Genomic DNA, 17,633 nt, shown 5'->3' with positions numbered 1-17,633 from the left:
CAGAGGGGAGTGATACCAGAGGGGAGACCCGGAGCTGAGGGATCAGCTGACCTGACCAGCCCACTTTTCCAAACGAGAAGCTTTTCATTACTACACACACAGACAGAGGCATTGGCGTGGGAGGAGGGGGTTGGGAGGATGGGGGGAGAAAGAGGGAGGGAGGGAGGGAGGTGGGGGAAGACGGGAGATAGGCTTTAATATCCATATTCAGTTATTGCCCAGTGAATTAATCTGTTGCGTTTTGTTTGGGTGGGGGTTAGAATGGGGGAGAATAGGGGAAGCGCTGAGGACACGGGCTCTAGTATCTATATTCAGTTGTTGCAGGGTGAACTCATCTGTTGCTTGGTGGAGGGGTTAGATTGGGGGAGGGGTGGGAGAGTGGGGGAAGAACAGGTGAATAAGGGGGAGGGATGAGGGAGTGGGGGAGAACAGGAGAGTAAGGGGAGTGGTGGGAGAACTTGAGAGTAAAGGGGGGGGATGAGGGAGTGGGGAGTGGGGGGAGAACAGGAGAGTAGGGGGAGGGATGGGAGAGTGGGGGGGAGAACAGGAGAGTAGGGGGAGGGATGGGAGAGTGGGGGGGAGAACAGGAGAGTAGGGGGAGGGATGGGAGAGTGGGGAGGAGAACAGGAGAGTAAGGGGAGGGATGGGAGAGTGGGGGGGAGAACAGGAGAGTAAGGGGAGGGATGGGAGAGTGGGGGGGAGAACAGGAGAGTAAGGGGAGTGGAGAGGGAGGGGAAGTATCATCCATATTCAGTTGTTGTTGAGTGTTCTCATTTTAATTTGCCAGAGCTTCAGAAAAAATGTGATGCAATAATTATTGTTCCTAGAATACCTGGGGGAATAAGTGATTCATCAAGCCTACACACTTGTACACACACAGTCCCCAACCGTAAGCTACACGTGGTCATGCACACATACACACAAACTTAATACATATACACACATACACACAAACTTGGCCCAGATCAGACACAAACTCACATTTAGAAATGCACATACACGCTAACCTCCACACACTCAAATACACACACACACATGAGAGACAGTACAAGACAGAATAACAAGAATCAGCCGTACGGACAGAGACCAGTCTCATTTATCTTCTGTCTATGCCGGGCGGCTGTGTGTCTGTTTGTGTGGGTGCTGTACAGTGCATGCGTTACGTGGCGTTACGAGTCTCCTTGGATGAGCACGTTGCTGAGACACAGCGCTGAGAGACAGAGGATGCAGCTGGGAGCATGAGTCCTGACGGAGAGGAGTATGACATGTTCTGTCAGAAAGCCGTGACCCTGATTGTTGACCTCTGCCTCCAGAACAAGCAGCTATTGGACCAGGACACCTGCCAGGACTTCCTGTTTCTGCTGTCCAACCAAAACTCGGACCACAAGGAACCAGGTAAGAACATTTCAAACATGTACATAGAATCTTGAGCATGATATAACAGTGTCTATATTCCAGAATAGGCACTGTGTTTTTGCACTGTGGAATTGGTTTTCCCTGCTGTCACTGCTTTTTGTTTCTCAAACAGTGAGCTAGCGTTTGTGACATTTGAGCAAAATTTGCCTTTCTTGCAGTAACAACTTTTATATACAGTACAGTATATTAGGACTTAACCAGGGCCATGCACAGACCTTTCAGGGGTAAGGTGCTCAAAATTAAAAAAGGGCAACCCCGCTTGAAATAATAATAATAATAATAATGAATATCTCGAAAGTAATAACATACTAAATCCCTCTGAAGCTGAAAATTATATATATTTTTAGCAAAGGCCTATTTATTTCTGCACAACACAATCACTCGTCATCATAAATTGTAAGCAAGTTAGATAGGCTACACATCCTCCTAAAGACATGATTGACATCGAGAAAAGAGGATGGGCTATCAGCTAATCATTGATGTTGAGGATTCATGTAAATCTGCTCGTTAGCTAGATCAATTTATTTGACTGATTGTGATTTGTCTCTCTATCTTTCTGGAATGCATCTGCCAACCATACCGAATATTGATGATAATGTGGGCTAAATCAAGTGCTAAGTGTTAATCAATGTTATGCTGCTGTGGCAATACTGTTGATGTATTTAAACTGCATCTCTCAAGCCATGCATGATTGGATACCAGCGGGCGCTTGCGCAATCACCTTGCAGGGCAGACTGGAAAAAAGGCACAACTGGGCAAGCGCAAGCTCCATACAGATCAACATGGTTATGTCTTGATAGAATACAGCTTGCGTCAAATTACAGGCGCAGCCAACGGACAGGGTGGGTGGTGGGGAACTTGACCACGACTTGCAGGCAGTGGGTTCCGAACAATGGGGGGCGGGAGGGCTGACAGTGTTTTGTCAGCTGCTATATCATCAGCTAATACAGGACTACTAAAGGCCCAGTGCACTACTTTTGTGAAGAAAATATATATATATACAGTATCAGTCAAAAGTTTGGATACACCTACTCTTTATTTTTACTCTTTTCTACATTGTACAATAATAGTGAAGACATCAAAACTATGAAATAACAAATATGGAATCACATAGTAACCAAAAAAGTGTTAAACAAATCAAAATAGATTTCAGATTTTAGATTCTTCAAAGTAGACACCCTTTGCCTTGATGACAGCTTTGCACACTCTTGGCATTCTCTCAACCAGCTTCATGAGGAATGTTTTGAAGGTGTTCCCACATATATTGAGCACTTGTTTGCCGCTTTTCCTTCACTCTGAAGCCCAACTCATCCAAAACCATCTCATGTGGGTTGAGGTCAGGTGATTGTGGAGGCCAGGTCATCTGATGCAGCACCATCACTCTTCTTCTTGGTCAAATAGCCCTTACACAGCCTGGAGGTGTGTTTTGGGTCATTGTCCTGTTGAAAAACAAATGAGAGTCCCACTAAGCACAAACCAGATGGGATGGCGTATTGCTGCAGAATGCTGAGGTAGCCATACTGGTTAAATGTGCCTTGAATTCTAAATAAATCACAGTGTCACCAGCAAAGCACCCCCACACCATCACAACTCCCCCTCCATGCTTCACGGTGGAAACCACGCATGCGGAGATCATCCGTTCACCTACTCTGCATCTCAATAAGACAAGGTGCTTGGAACCAAAAATCTCAAATTTGGACTCATCAGACCAAAGGATAGATTTACACCGGTCTAAAGTCCATTGTTCGTGTTTCTTGGCCCAAGCAAGTCTCTTCTTATTATTGGTGTCCTTTAGCAGTGGTTTCTTTGCAGCAATTTGCCCATGAAGGCCTGATTCAGAGTCTCCTCTGAACAATTGATGTTGAGATGTGTCTGTTACTTGAACTCTGTGAAGCATTTATTTGGGCTGCAATCTGAGGCTGGTAACTCTAGTGAATTTATCCTAACTCTGGGTCTTCCTTTCCTGTGGCGGTCCTCATGAGATAAAGTTTCATCATAGCGCTTGATGGTTTTTGTGACTGCACTTGAAGAAACTTAAGTTCTTGAAATGTTCCGTATTGACTGACCTTCATGTCTTAAAGTAATGATGGACTGTCGTTTCTCTTTGCTTATTTAAGCTGTTCTTGCCATAATATGAACTTGGTCTTTTACCAAATAGGGCTATCTCCTGTATACCACCCCTACCTTGTCACAACACAACTGATTGGCTCAAATGCATTAAGAAGGAAAGAAATTCACAAATTACCTTTGTACAAGGCACATCTGAAATGCATTCCAGCTGGCTGAGAGAATGTCAAGAGTGTGCAAAGCTGTCATCAAGGCAAAGGGTGGCTACTTTGAAGAATCTCAAATATAAAATATATATTTGATTTGTTTAAGATGTTTTGGTTACTATATGATTCCATATGTGTTATTTCATAAGTTGTGATGTCTTCACTATTATTCTACAATGTAGAAAATAGTAAAAATAAAGAAAAGAGTTGAATAAGTAGGTGTCCAGACTTTTGACTGGTACTGTATATCAGGTAGAGCCCTATCCGTGCATGTGACAGGACTATTGATGAATGGATGCCACATGGTATTAATATAACAACAATTGTATAAGTAGGTGCATTTTTCCAGAACAAATGTATTTTTTGGAAGAAAGAATTCACACGCATGCTCGCACATGCACTATCACTCTGTATTACTTATTTTCTTCTACTTTTGTTTTCCTCACTGTCTATGTTAGGGGTCAGGCTGGGCCTTGGACACATCTCTAATTAGTTTTTGTGACCTCAGGGCAGAGCAACCATAGGTATAGCCTATAAACCAAACTCAGAGTGACTTTTTAGTTAGTCTGGGTAAGCAGAGCTCCTATAAAACGAATAAATCAGCCTTTAGCTTAATTTCTGCTGATGCTGTCCTGATCGCTCAACCTTACCATTAGCATTATAGCAGATTGGAGCCCACAGCTCCCTGCAACTGAAACTGATAGTATTGTTGCATGGATTAATGAGAGGACTTAGGAGAGTCTAAGAAGGTTCACTTTACTTTTGTGAAGAATCTCAGTCAGTGCTATTATCCTGGTATATTTACTGCACCAAGTTAATGCATTACTTAGAGGGACATTAAATTGCCAAAAGTATGTGGACACACCTTCAAATTAGTGGATTTGGCTATTTCAGCCACACCTGTGTGTAAGATCAAGCACACAGACATGAAATCGCCATTGAGATGAACATTGGCAGTAGAATTACCCGTACTGAAGAGCTCAGTGACTATCAACGTGGCACCGTCATAGGATGTCACCTTTCCAACAAGTCAGTTTGTCACAATTCTGCCCTACGAGAGCTTCCCCGGTCAATTGTAAGTGCTGTTATTGTGAAGTGGAAACTTCAAGAAGCTACAACGGCTCACACAAGCCCACAGAAAAGGACCGCCAACTGCTGAAGCGCATAGTGCGTAAAAATCGTCTGTCCTAGGTTGCAACACTCACCACGTAGTTCCAAACTGCCTCTGGAAGCAATGTCAGCAAAAGAACGCTTCATCAGGAGCTTCATGAAGTAGATTTCCATGGCCGAGCGACCACACACAAGCCTAAGAACACCATGCGCAATGCCAATTGTTGGCTGGAGTGGTGTAAAGCGAGCCGCCATTGAATTTTGGATCAGTGGAAACGTTTCCTTTGGAGTGATGAATCATGCTTCCCCAAGAATCTGGGTTTGGAGGATGCCAGGAGAACGCCACCTGCCCGAATGCATAGTGCCAACTGTAAAGTTTGATGGAGGAGGAATAAAGGTCTGCGGCTGTTTTTCATTGTTCGGGCTAGGCCCGTTAGTTCCAGTGAAGGGAAATCTTAATGCTACAGCATACAATGACATTCTAGACGATTCTGTGCTTCCAACATTGTGGAAACAGTTTGCTGAAGTCCCTTTCCTGTTTCAACATGACAATGCCTCCGTACACAAAGCGAGGTCCATACAGAAATTGTTTGTCGAGATCGATGTGGAAGAACTTGACTGGTCTGCACAGAGCCCTGACTTCAACTCCATCCAACACCTTTGGGATTAATTGGAACGCCGACTGCGAGCCAGGCCTAATCGCCCAACATCAGTACCCGCCCTCACTAATGCACTTGTGGCTGAATGGAAGCAAGTTCCCGCAGCAATGTTACAATATCTAGTGGAAAGCCTTCCCAGAATAGTGGAGGCTGTTATAGCAGCAAAGGAGGGACCAGCTCCATATTAATGCTCATGCTTTTGGAATGAGATGTTCGACGAGCAGGTGTTGACATACTTTTGGCCTTGTAGTGTACTTTCAAAGTTCTTTAATGTCGCAGACAGTCCCACTGTGATTAATTATGAGAGGCATCCCAATTGTTAAATATATCCAATTGTTAAGTACACACTATGTATTTTTTTCCCATTGACATTTATTGTGTGTCTGAATTGAGGGCCTGTCATAATGAAAAAGACAACTCATCCTACAGTATAGCTGTGTCTATAGTAATGGATATTGAAATGGCTGGGAAGAGTTCTACTCATATACTTAACAAAAATATAAATGTAACATGTCAAATGTTAGTCCAATGTCTGAGCTGAAATAAAAGATCCCAGAAATGTTCTATAAGCGCAAAAAGCGTATTTCTCTCAAATTTTGTACACAAATTAGTTTACGTCCCTGTTAGTGAGCATTTCTCCTTTGCCAAGATAATCCATCCACTGAACAGCTATGGCATATCAAGAAGCTGATTAAACAGCATGATCATTACACAGGTGCACCTTGTGCCTCGGACAATATAAGGCCACTCTAAAATGTTCATTTTTGTCACACAGCACAATGGCACAAATGTCTTAAGTGTTGAGGGAGTGGGAAAATGGCATGCTGACTGCAGGAGCTGTTGCCATAGAATTTAACGTTAATTTCTCTGACATAAGTCACCTCCAACGTCGTTTTATAGAACTTGACAGTATGTCCATCCGGCCTCACAACCCCAGACCATGTGTAACCACGTCAACACAGGACCTCCACATCCGACCTCTTCACCTGCGGGATCATCATATACCAGCCACCCAGACAGCTGAAGAAACTGTGGGTTTGCGCAACCGAAGAATTGTCAGAAACCATCTCAGGGAAGCTCATCTGCATGCTCGTCTTCCTCACCAGGGTCTTGACCTGACTGCAGTAACCAACTTCAGTGGGCAAATGCTCACCTTCAATTACAACTGGTACGCTGGAGAAGTGTGCTGCTCTTCACGGATGAATCCTGGTTTCATCTGTACCAGGCAGATGGCAGACTGCGTGTATGGCATCGTGTGGGCGAGCGGTTTTCTGATGTCAACGTTGTGAACAGAGTGTCCCATGGTGGCGGTGGGGGTATGGTATGGGCAGGCATAAGCTACGGACAATGAACACAATTGCAATTTATTGATGGCCATTTGAATGTACATAGATACTGTGATGAGTTCCTGAGAACCATTGTTGTGCCATTCATCCGCCACCATCACCTCGTCTTTCAGCATGATAATGCACGACCCCATGTCGCAAGGATCTGTACACAATTCCTGGAAGCTGAAAATGTCCTAGTTCTCCCATGGCCTGCATATTCACCAGACTTGTTATCCATTGAGCATGTTCGGAATGCTCTGGATTGACATGTACAACAGCATGATCCAGTTCCTGCCAATGATCAATTAGCCTTTTAAAATTATAAACTTGGATTAGCTAACACAACGTGCCATTGGAAAACAGGAGTGATGGTTGCTGATAATGGGCCTCTGTACGCCTATGTAGATATTCTATAAAAAAATCAGCCGTTTCCAGCTACAATAGTCCTTTACAACATTAACCATGTCTATACTGTATTTCTGATCAATTTGATGTTATTTTAAAGGACAACAAATGTGCTTTTCTTTCAAAAACAAGGACATTTCTAAGTGACCTTAAACTTTTGAACTGTAGTGTACATATAAACTGAAGATGATTTTTACATTTGGAGGATTTTGTAACTGCTTATTCATAGACCAATACATCAGTGAAACATATAGCTACAGTATGTGACATGATTGAAGAGCCAGCCAGAGAATTTGGACTGAAGGCAGGTACATAACAAATGTCATTCAGCAATGTTTCTGCTAGGATGGATCCCCATGTCAGAGGGTACGCGTCACACCATTTCTGACAAAATCCTATGTCACTCCGCATTATCCTCAGCGATGGAATCAAACGTACTTCACCATGCCATGGGCATCCGTCACTAAGCTGTGGGGGCATTAAATGCCATTGCATGTTATCCACCCATCACTGTGAGTCTCTTCTGCCACATGAAGGATAAATGCAAGGCGCTTTACTTTCTTATTGTTGGGACTTGGTAGAGATGTGGATGGGAGATATGGACAGAACTTAGAACACGGCCACGGCCTGGCACCTGACATGTGACATGTACCCTCTGGATCCATCATTGTAGTGTAGGAACTCTTCACTGTGGCAATGTCTTGAAAATGTTTGACAGTGACACAAGGTTTGAAGGTTTTCAGTGAAAGGAAAATGCTAATGGGAAGTCTTAATTCAACTCATTATTGTTCATCCATCTCGGGAAATGTATTTTACAATAACCTTATTGTGTTGTGTTTACCTTTTTGCTGATGCCTTTGGAGAGATAAGAGGGGGGAATGTTTAGGCATTTTTTTCTGCTGCATTTCATGTTGGTGAATGAAGTCATGTTCTCCTTTGTGATTAAGCTAGAGCAATACGGTTCTGGGAAGAAACAATACTGCAGTATCTCCAGGGGAATTTCTCAGAGAGCACTATGCTGCTAGATCAGGCTATAATGTAATGATTGTCTTTCCTCAATATTCAAATTCTGTAAGGAGAAAATGATAAATTATTACAAATATAGGTAAGTTCCATCCAGAACAGGGAACTGGTCGCTCCTTAGTCCTCTATTTGCAGGCCAGGAAGGATGACGCAGTGCAGGTGAAATCCAAAACAACAGGACAAAAACATCAAATGAACTGGGCTGTAGAGATTACTGTAGAACCCAGACAAACCTCCCTTTAATAATTAATATTCACACAGTCACACTGACTCTGTGTTCTACAGACACAGCACTTCCCAGTGAGTACAAACATTTCCAAAATAACATTGGAAAGCTGTCCATTTCACTGCGAGATGCCTATGTCTCATTATTACGACATGAAGGCTGTTGTGGTAGCGCTTCCGGCTGTGCACACTTGGATTAACAAATACAGTCTGATATGTGACAGCACATAACAGGTTTGAAAACTGACTGAATATTTTTATGTATACTGAACAAAAATATAAACGCAACATGAAACAATTTCGAAGATTTTACTGAAATACAGTTAATATAAGGAAATCAGTCAATTGAAATGAATTAATTAGATCCTAATCTATGGATATCACAACTGGGAATACAGATATGCATCTCTTGGTCACAGATACCTTTAAAAAAAGTTAGGGCCGTGGACCAGAAAACCAGTCAGTATCTGGTATGACCACCATTTGCCTAAATTAGCTCGACACATGTCCTTCACATAGAGTTGATCAGGCTATTGATTGTGGCCTGTGAAATGTTGTCCCAATCCTCTTCAATGGCTGTGTGAAGTTGCAGGATATTGGCGGGAACTGGAACATGCTGTCGTACACGTCGATCCAGAGAGTCCCAAGCATGGTGGCTTATGATAGAAAAAGTAACATTCAATTATTTGGCAACAGCTCTGGTGGACATTCCTGCAGTCAGCATGCCAATTGCACCGTTCCTCAATCACTTGAGACATCTATGGCATTGTGTTGTGTGACAAAACTTCACATTTTAGAGTGGCCTTTTATTGTCCCTAGCACAAGGTGCACCTGTTTAATGATCATGCTGTTTAATCAGCTTCTTGATATGCCACACCTGTCAGGTGGAGGGATTATCTTGCCAAGGAGAAATGCTCACTAACAGGAATGTAAACTAATTTGCGCCCAAAATTTGAGAGAAATACGATTTTTGTGTGTATGGAAAATATCCGGGATCTTTTATTTCAGCTCATGAAACATTTACATTTTGCATTTCAGTGTAAATTCAAGCTTATTAGAGAGGGAATAAAGAGGAAATAATATACATTCTAGTTCTTTGAGAAAACTGCATAGAAAAAGGGTTCCAAAAGGATTCTTTGGCTGTCCCCATAGGAAAAACCTTTTTGGTTCAAGGTCGAACCATTTCTGGTTCCATGTAGAAGCCTTAGTAGAAAGGGTTCTACATGGAACCCAAAAGGGTTCTACTTGCAGCCAAAAATAGTTAATAGAAGGGTTATCCTATGACTACAGCCGAAGAACCCTTTAAGGTTCTAGATAGCACCTTTTTCCCAACCGTGTATGCACATCACCGCAAGCATTATAACCCATCTAGTTCTACCTCTATTCCCTGCCTTAGACCCACCGACACGCAGAGGACTAAGGTTATCCTTCCTGCGAGTGGCTGATAAAAGCCATAGGTTAAATTCAAACGGATTCCGTCTCTCAGTTAGCCCAGTTGGATGAAGAGGTGGCTGAAATAATGGCCAACCAAGTGGAACACATTTTTCATTACAATGCACTAAAGACAAAAGGAGCAGTCCAGAATACCAATCACGCCTCTGTTCTGAGAATATGAGCAGCACTCCAACTGGAATTATTTAGCTTTTTCTACTGTGTTATTTTCTTCTGTTCTTTTTTTAACCATTAACTTGTTGAAGATCACTAGCTTTTGGGATATTCCTGATGGTGTTGCTTGTTGTGGTGTTATCTCTCTCTCAGTAGTACCGTACAGGGCTATTTCCCACCATGCACTGTGATGCTCTGTGCTGTATCATCAATGTAAATCCACCACAACTGCATGAATAACCCACCACCCTGCATGAATAACCCACCACCCTGCATGAATAACCCACCACCCTGCATGAACCAGAGGCACAGTTGGTTTTCTCCCTCAATATACTGACCAGGTTAATCCAGGTGAAAGCTATGATCCCTTATTGATGTCACTTGTTAAATCCACTGCAATCAGTGGAGATGAAGGGGAGGAGAAGGGGTTTAAAGCCTTGAGACAGATGAGACATGGATTGTATGTGTACCATTCAGAGGGTGAATGTGCAAGACAAAAGATTTAATGCCTTTGAACAGGGTTTGATAGTACAGTAGGTGCCAGGCGCAACGGTTTGTGTCAAGAACTGAATCGCTGCTGGGTTTTCAACACTCAACAGTTTCCCGTGTGTATCAAACATGGTCCACCACACAAAGGATATCCAGCCACCATGACAACTCAGAAAGAGATCTAGCAAACCATAAGCATACCATATCATTCATCCTGGCCTATTGCAAATATAGCTACAGAATGCACATTGAAATACATGGACATTTTGTGAAGCCCTAGAACTGGATCACAGCATATAGAGGAATTACATGCATGCCTATATCTCAGCCACAACATAGAATAATTAACTGGCCTGTATAGAATTACATGCATGCCTATATCTCAGCCACAACATAGAATAATTAACTGGCCTGTATAGAATTACATGCATGCCTATATCTCAGCCACAACATAGAATAATTAACTGGCCTGTATAGAATTACACGCATGCCTGTATCCAGTGGCGACTCGTCATTCAGGGCAGAGAGGGCATTGCTGCCCTGTTTTGCATGTTATTTTGGCATTAATACATGTCACATATAATTTTTCAAACAATTTAAAAAATGTTTTCATTGACTTAATAAAGCTGCATACTGTACAAACATGGTCTCTTTTTTTGCTTTCTTGAGCAAGGCAGCTCCAAAATGCAAGTGTTTCAGCCTAGCTCAGTGCTTTCTGTGGTGGTGGGGCAGCCAGCGGAAAATATGGAGTGTAGGGTTTGGTAATGTTCTCTAGTTGAGCCGTGATTGGCTCAGTGTTCTGTCACTCGTGGGAACACTACGTCACCCCAAAATCTATGAGGAGAGCTTGAAAATTCAAGCCCCTTGGGTGCTGCCATAGAGTTACATTAGAAGTGCACATCCAAGAAGGCTCAAGGTCATTGGCCACAGATAAAATGACGTCAAATCACGTTATATCTACTGTAACTTTGATTGGACTGATGTCAACATCATACTTTCAAAATCTTAGATAGCAAGCTAGCAGTCATCATCATGAATCAAGTCGACAATCTACTAGCAAATCCTTTTCAGTCGTTGTCATATGAAGAGAAATTATGAAGAGAAATTATAGATAAAACGTATTGGTGCTCATCGGCCATTGGACACAAACATTATACAACATGTTGGAAATCACAAATTCAACAATTTGTGGTTTGGAAGAATCAGTGGCTAACTGTAACCATTGCAAAACAATCACAAGCCTGCTATTCAGTGGAGTGAGTGTGTGGTCCAAGTGTGGGTTTAAGGGTCTCTTTTCCAAGCTTAGAAGGATAAACATTCAACATTGGCCATGCTGTCAATCCAGCATGACTTCTGCCGGCAGGTTTCTAAACTACTGTAAAACTCGGAACTGGGAAATTTCAGACTTCAGTGAGTTCAAGTGCCTTGCGAAAGTATTCGGCCCCCTTGAACTTTGCGACCTTTTGCCACATTTCAGGCTTCAAACATAAAGATGTAAAACTGTATTTTTTTGTGAAGAATCAACAACAAGTGGGACACGATCATGAAGTGGAACGACATTTATTGGATATTTCAAACTTTTTTAACAAATCAAAAACTGAAAAATTGGGCGTGCAAAATTATTCAGCCCCTTTACTTTCAGTGCAGCAAAAATTGGGCGTGCAAAATTATTCAGCCCCTTTACTTTCAGTGCAGCAAACTCTCTCCAGAAGTTCAGTGAGGATCTCTGAATGATCCAATGTTGACCTAAATGACTAATGATGATAAATACAATCCACCTGTGTGTAATCAAGTCTCCGTATAAATGCACCTGCACTGTGATAGTCTCAGAGGTCCGTTAAAAGCGCAGAGAGCATTATGAAGAACAAGGAACACACCAGGCAGGTCCGAGATACTGTTGTGAAGAAGTTTAAAGCCGGATTTGGATACAAAAAGATTTCCCAAGCTTTAAACATCCCAAGGAGCACTGTGTAAGCAATAATATTGAAATGGAAGGAGTATCAGACCACTGCAAATCTACCAAGACCTGGACATCCCTCTAAACTTTCAGCTCATACAAGGAGAAGACTGATCAGAGATGCAGCCAAGAGGCCCATGATCACTCTGGATGAACTGCAGAGATCTACAGCTGAGGTGGGAGACTCTGTCCATAGGACAACAATCAGTCGTATATTGCACAAATCTGGCCTTTATGGAAGAGTGGCAAGAAGAAAGCCATTTCTTAAAGATATCCATAAAAAGTGTTGTTTAAAGTTTGCCACAAGCCACCTGGGAGACACACCAAACATGTGGAAGAAGGTGCTCTGGTCAGATGAAACCAAAATTGAACTTTTTGGCAACAATGCAAAACGTTATGTTTGGCCTAAAAGCAACACAGCCCATCACCCTGAACACACCATCCCCACTGTCAAACATGGTGGTGGCAGCATCATGGTTTGGGCCTGCTTTTCTTCAGCAGGGACAGGGAAGATGGTTCAAATTGATGGGACGATGGATGGAGCCAAATACAGGACCATTCTGGAAGAAAACCTGATGGAGTCAGCAAAAGACCTGAGACTGGGACGGAGATTTGTCTTCCAACAAGACAATGATCCAAAACATAAAGCAAAATCTACAATGGAATGGTTCAAAAATTAACATATCCAGGTGTTAGAATGGCCAAGTCAAAGTCCAGACCTGAATCCAATCGAGAATCTGTGGAAAGAACTGAAAATTGCTGTTCACAAATGCTCTCCATCCAACCTCACTGAGCTCGAGCTGTTTTGCAAGGAGGAATGGGAAAAAATGTCAGTCTCTCGATGTGCAAAACTGATAGAGACATACCCCAAGCGACTTACAGCTGTTATCGCAGCAAAAGGTGGCGCTACAAAGTATTAACTTAAGGGGGCTGAATAATTTTGCACGCCCAATTTTTCAGTTTTTGATTTGTTAAAAAAGTTTGAAATATCCAATAAATGTCGTTCCACTTCATGATTGTGTCCCACTTGTTGTTGATTCTTCACAAAAAAATACAGTTTTATATCTTTATGTTTGAAGCCTGAAATGTGGCAAAAGGTCGCAAAGTTCAAGGGGGCCGAATACTTTCGCAAGGCACTGTATATCCTGCTGGGAAAATACATTTTGAAAGGTCATCCAACTCGGAATTCCAAGTCGTAAACCCGGGCCTCTTTCTAGAGTTCTGTCCTGAAGATCACAGACATCATGATTCAAACTTAGATTTTTTAGATTTCCCAGTTGTCTCGAAAACACCATAAATTCAGAGAATGTCAGAATTTGATGACAAAGTTTGATGACCGAATTTGCTCACGAAGGACCGCCGCACCACCTTCCTGTTCAAGTGAGCACAGCACAACAAGGTGAGTCAAAAAATGTATTGTATGCTCCTGCATAAATTATGTAATATGCCAGGGAGATATGTATACTGTAGCTACGAAAGTTATACTAATTGTATGTTGTGTAGTAAGCTGTTAGTAGCCCATGTGCCTCACTCTAATAATTTGGTCCCTTTCCCCCTCATAACTTGGCCTACTGTTCTGACTTGGTAGTGCACTTGTAGCCTATAGCCTGTTTTAGAGAAATGTCATCATCGAATATTGTAAGAGCTTTCATTATCTGCTTATTTACCCCCTGTCATTTATCCTACGGTTCTGACTTGGTGTACAGGGAGAATACTGTAAGAACAGCCCATGTTCTGAATTATGTCGCTGTACATTTCAAAAGTGCTGAACAAATAATTATATTGACTATGTCCATCCTAGCTAGCTCATTAATGTATTAATCGAAATTACGGATTGCCTCTCATCCGCTCGTCGTCCCCTTATGCCATAGATTGTACATCTCAATTGTCAGTAGAAACCACATATGTTTAAGCATGTCAGCCATTATCATCTATGTTTTCTTCAAAGACAGTTAATGAGGCTGAAGGAACTGTTTCGCTGCCAGACAAGGCTCTGTGTAGCCAGGTGTAGCAGTGGTAAGGTGTTGGGACTGCTGTTGGGACGCTGCTTTTGGGACAGCTTTATGTTGGCACTAACAGTTTGTGGGCACCATTTGTCACTGTTATATTGCAAATAATGTATTGTTTAGTGTTGTTTTGTGTTGTGTTGTGGCTAAACATTTTAGGGGGAGTTTACTGCACCAAGATTTCGTGCTAAAATCGGCACTGCCTGTATCTCTACTACAAGAATTGCATCATGCCCTCATTTCTCAAATTTATCACTCACATCAGTGCTTTGAACCCAATTAATTTACCCAGAGATGTAGATTAGACAACTCCTACATGGACTATGCCATGAGAGAGGTTGGCATTGTTGATTTAGCTGCATGCAGACAGAGTTTGCGTCTCAAAAGGCACCCTATTCCCATTACAGTGCAGTACTTTTGACCAGGGCCCATTGGGCTCTGGTCAAAGATAGAGCACAATATAGGGTATAGGGTGCAATTTGGGACAGAATTTGGGTCATTCTGTTCTGTTCCCCCATCAACAGGACTGCTCTATGCAGCTTGTCATGCTGAAAGCTGTTCTGTAGTTCCAGCGAACCTTCTGGGGGTCAAACTACTGCCATTCTCACTGAGTTGGTGATGTAGAAACACTTATAACCAGACATGTGCCCCCACACACTTCATCAACCACACTGATGTGAGACATTAGAAACGCTTGATTTTGTCTTAAAATGCTCATGTATCCAATCGACCTGGATTTCATCCTGGAGAAGGCAACATTTTGTTGAGACGTGAGTACATGTCACGACTTCCGCCGAGGTCGGTCCCTCTCCTTGTTCGGGCGGCATTCGGCGGTCGACGTCACCGGCTTTCTAGCCATTCCCAATCCACTTTTCATTTTCCATTTGTTTTGTCTTTGTTTTCTACACACCTGGTTTCTATTCCCCAATTACATGTTCATTATTTAACCCTCTGTTTCCCCCATGTTTATTATGTTCAGGTTGTATCTTTATGGCTGGTATTGTTTGCCGGGTTCGTTTTTATGCCCGTTATTTACAAGTGACCGGTATTTTCACGTACCTTTAGTCTTTGTTTTATACTGGTGCAGTTCGTGGAATAAACTACCTTGTACACTCATCTCTGCTCTCCTGCGCCTGATTCCATGCACCAGTTACCCACAGCCTGACAGTAAGATGCTATAGCTAAATCTAGCCCTGTCTTATTAGTATTTTAGTAAGACTTGAATAAGATGCTATAGCCAAATCTAACCCTGTCTTATTAGTATTTTAGTGAGACTTGAGTAAGATGCTATAGCCAAATCTAACCCTGTCTTATTAGTATTTTAGTGAGACTTGAGTAAGATGCTATAGCCAAATCTAACCCTGTCTTATTATTATTTTAGTGAGACTTGAGTAAGATGCTATAGCCAAATCTAACCTATTCTTATTAGTATTTTAGTGAGACTTGAGTAAGATCCTATAGCCAAATCTAGCCCCTTCTTCTTACCTTGGTTTGTTAACAGTAAAGTGGTAGGGTGTTATGGCTGTGGGCACAATGAAGTGAGAGAGATGTTGATATTTACATGCACTACGTTAGAGCCCTGTCAACACCTTATTCACTAATTGGATGATTGTGTTGCATGCATGAAAGACCATAATTACTTACAAAATACCACAGCTTTTTCAGGGGCAAGCCAAGGGTATACTGTATTACATTTTTCTGGATGGTCTGAGTGTTGTCTATTGTTTAAGCTATGCTGCAGATCCCGTTATGTGTTATCATTACATAGGGCTTCTACAGTATATAGGACTGTTATCTAACATTGCTATGTGGAACTGAACAGCAGATGAACCTTACTTTCATAATTTTATTCATTCATGTATAATAAATAGTTCAATGCAATTTATATATACGTATATTACTCTTACTCAAATTATATAATATTCATGCCCTGTATTTTCTGTTGTATTAACAGAAACTGGGTTTCTCAGTCCACCTTGTGTATCTGACGCTGTTGGCCTTTATTGGTACATACTTTATTATTCCAATTTCCTGGAATATTTCTTGGTTCCTATTCTTTGTTTTTACTTATAGTCCAATTAACTGTCCCCTGAGGAAATGTTACCCAAAAAGAGGGACAACAGAGGAGACGAGAATGAGTGGAAATTGAATAACAACCTCATGAAATACAACTGGAAGGCCTCCAAAGTCAGTGTGTGTGCTGTTGTGTTTGTGTGTGGGTGTGCGTCCATTCGAGCATGTTCATATATGCGTGTGTGCCTGTGCGTGCAAAGAAGCGTGTTTATGTCTGTGATTCAGCGAGAGGGTTTGAAGGGAATGGTGTTACATTAATAACAAAATGACAAAATTAAATTTCTGTCTCACTTGCACTAAGACAAAGGGTAGGGGCAACTTGAGGTTTGTTGTGACATTTCATTCCTTGATTGTATTAGAGCTCTGTGCCAACCGGCTACAGCCTGAGGTGATGTTACCCAAACTGACAGGAATTGATGGAATGACCTTCCAGCTTGTCCAACTGCTGCAAACCTCTCTGTGGGACACTGAGAAACACAGGGAAAGAGACAGTCGTGCCTCTATGATGCATTTTTCACTTATGTTCTACCTACAAAACAACAAGGAGGTTGACAAGCATACTGAAGGAAGGGTACTTTGGGAAATGTTCTCTCTAACCGACAGAATACAGGTTTGTGTAACAGATGTGTGGTTGAAGGTCTGTGAAGTATCACCACCAGTGCTTAATTTGAACCAGATCTTGCCGGAACAGGATCCTGCACCTCTCAATTTTGGACTGTTTTGTTCCGGAACCTATTTGGCCGGATTGGGAACCTCTCATTGCATTTTTTTGCAATGTAAAAATTAGAACAAAAGTGATCAATGTTCATTCGAGATGCCTCTTTGTTAATTCTCCTAGCCCCACAAAAAAAGTTGTGTGAAGAAGTAGATTTTCAGTCCGGACCTAATATTCTAAGAGTTGATTTGGGTTTATGATTTGTGCAACATTGTAACCTATGTTTGAGACCAAAGCGTGGCTGTGCGAAAATCGCACCAGTATCTCTCACATAACTAGAATGAGATTCGCTTTCAATGAACTCTCTCCCTCTTTGCTCTGAAAGACATGAGCCTGCAACTCTCATCTC

General features: G+C 42.1%; 1 protein-coding gene across 1 annotated transcript in view; it reads left to right on the top strand.

The window, feature by feature from the left end:
• The first annotated feature begins 670 nt into the window (after window positions 1-670).
• Window positions 671-17,633, top strand: part of LOC109907056 (synaptotagmin-6-like) — a 123,901-nt gene continuing 106,938 nt past the window's right edge. Inside the window, exon 1 of the mRNA XM_031794536.1 lies at window positions 671-1,395. Within this exon, the coding sequence (XP_031650396.1) occupies window positions 1,239-1,395 (157 nt within the window). The 5' untranslated portion in view covers window positions 671-1,238. The remainder of the gene's footprint in view (window positions 1,396-17,633) is intronic.

This window comes from Oncorhynchus kisutch, linkage group LG17 (genome assembly GCF_002021735.2).
Source record: "Oncorhynchus kisutch isolate 150728-3 linkage group LG17, Okis_V2, whole genome shotgun sequence".
Lineage (NCBI taxonomy): Eukaryota > Metazoa > Chordata > Actinopteri > Salmoniformes > Salmonidae > Oncorhynchus > Oncorhynchus kisutch.
Note: the sequence above shows the minus strand (reverse complement) of the source record. Positions and strands in the feature narration are given on the sequence as shown.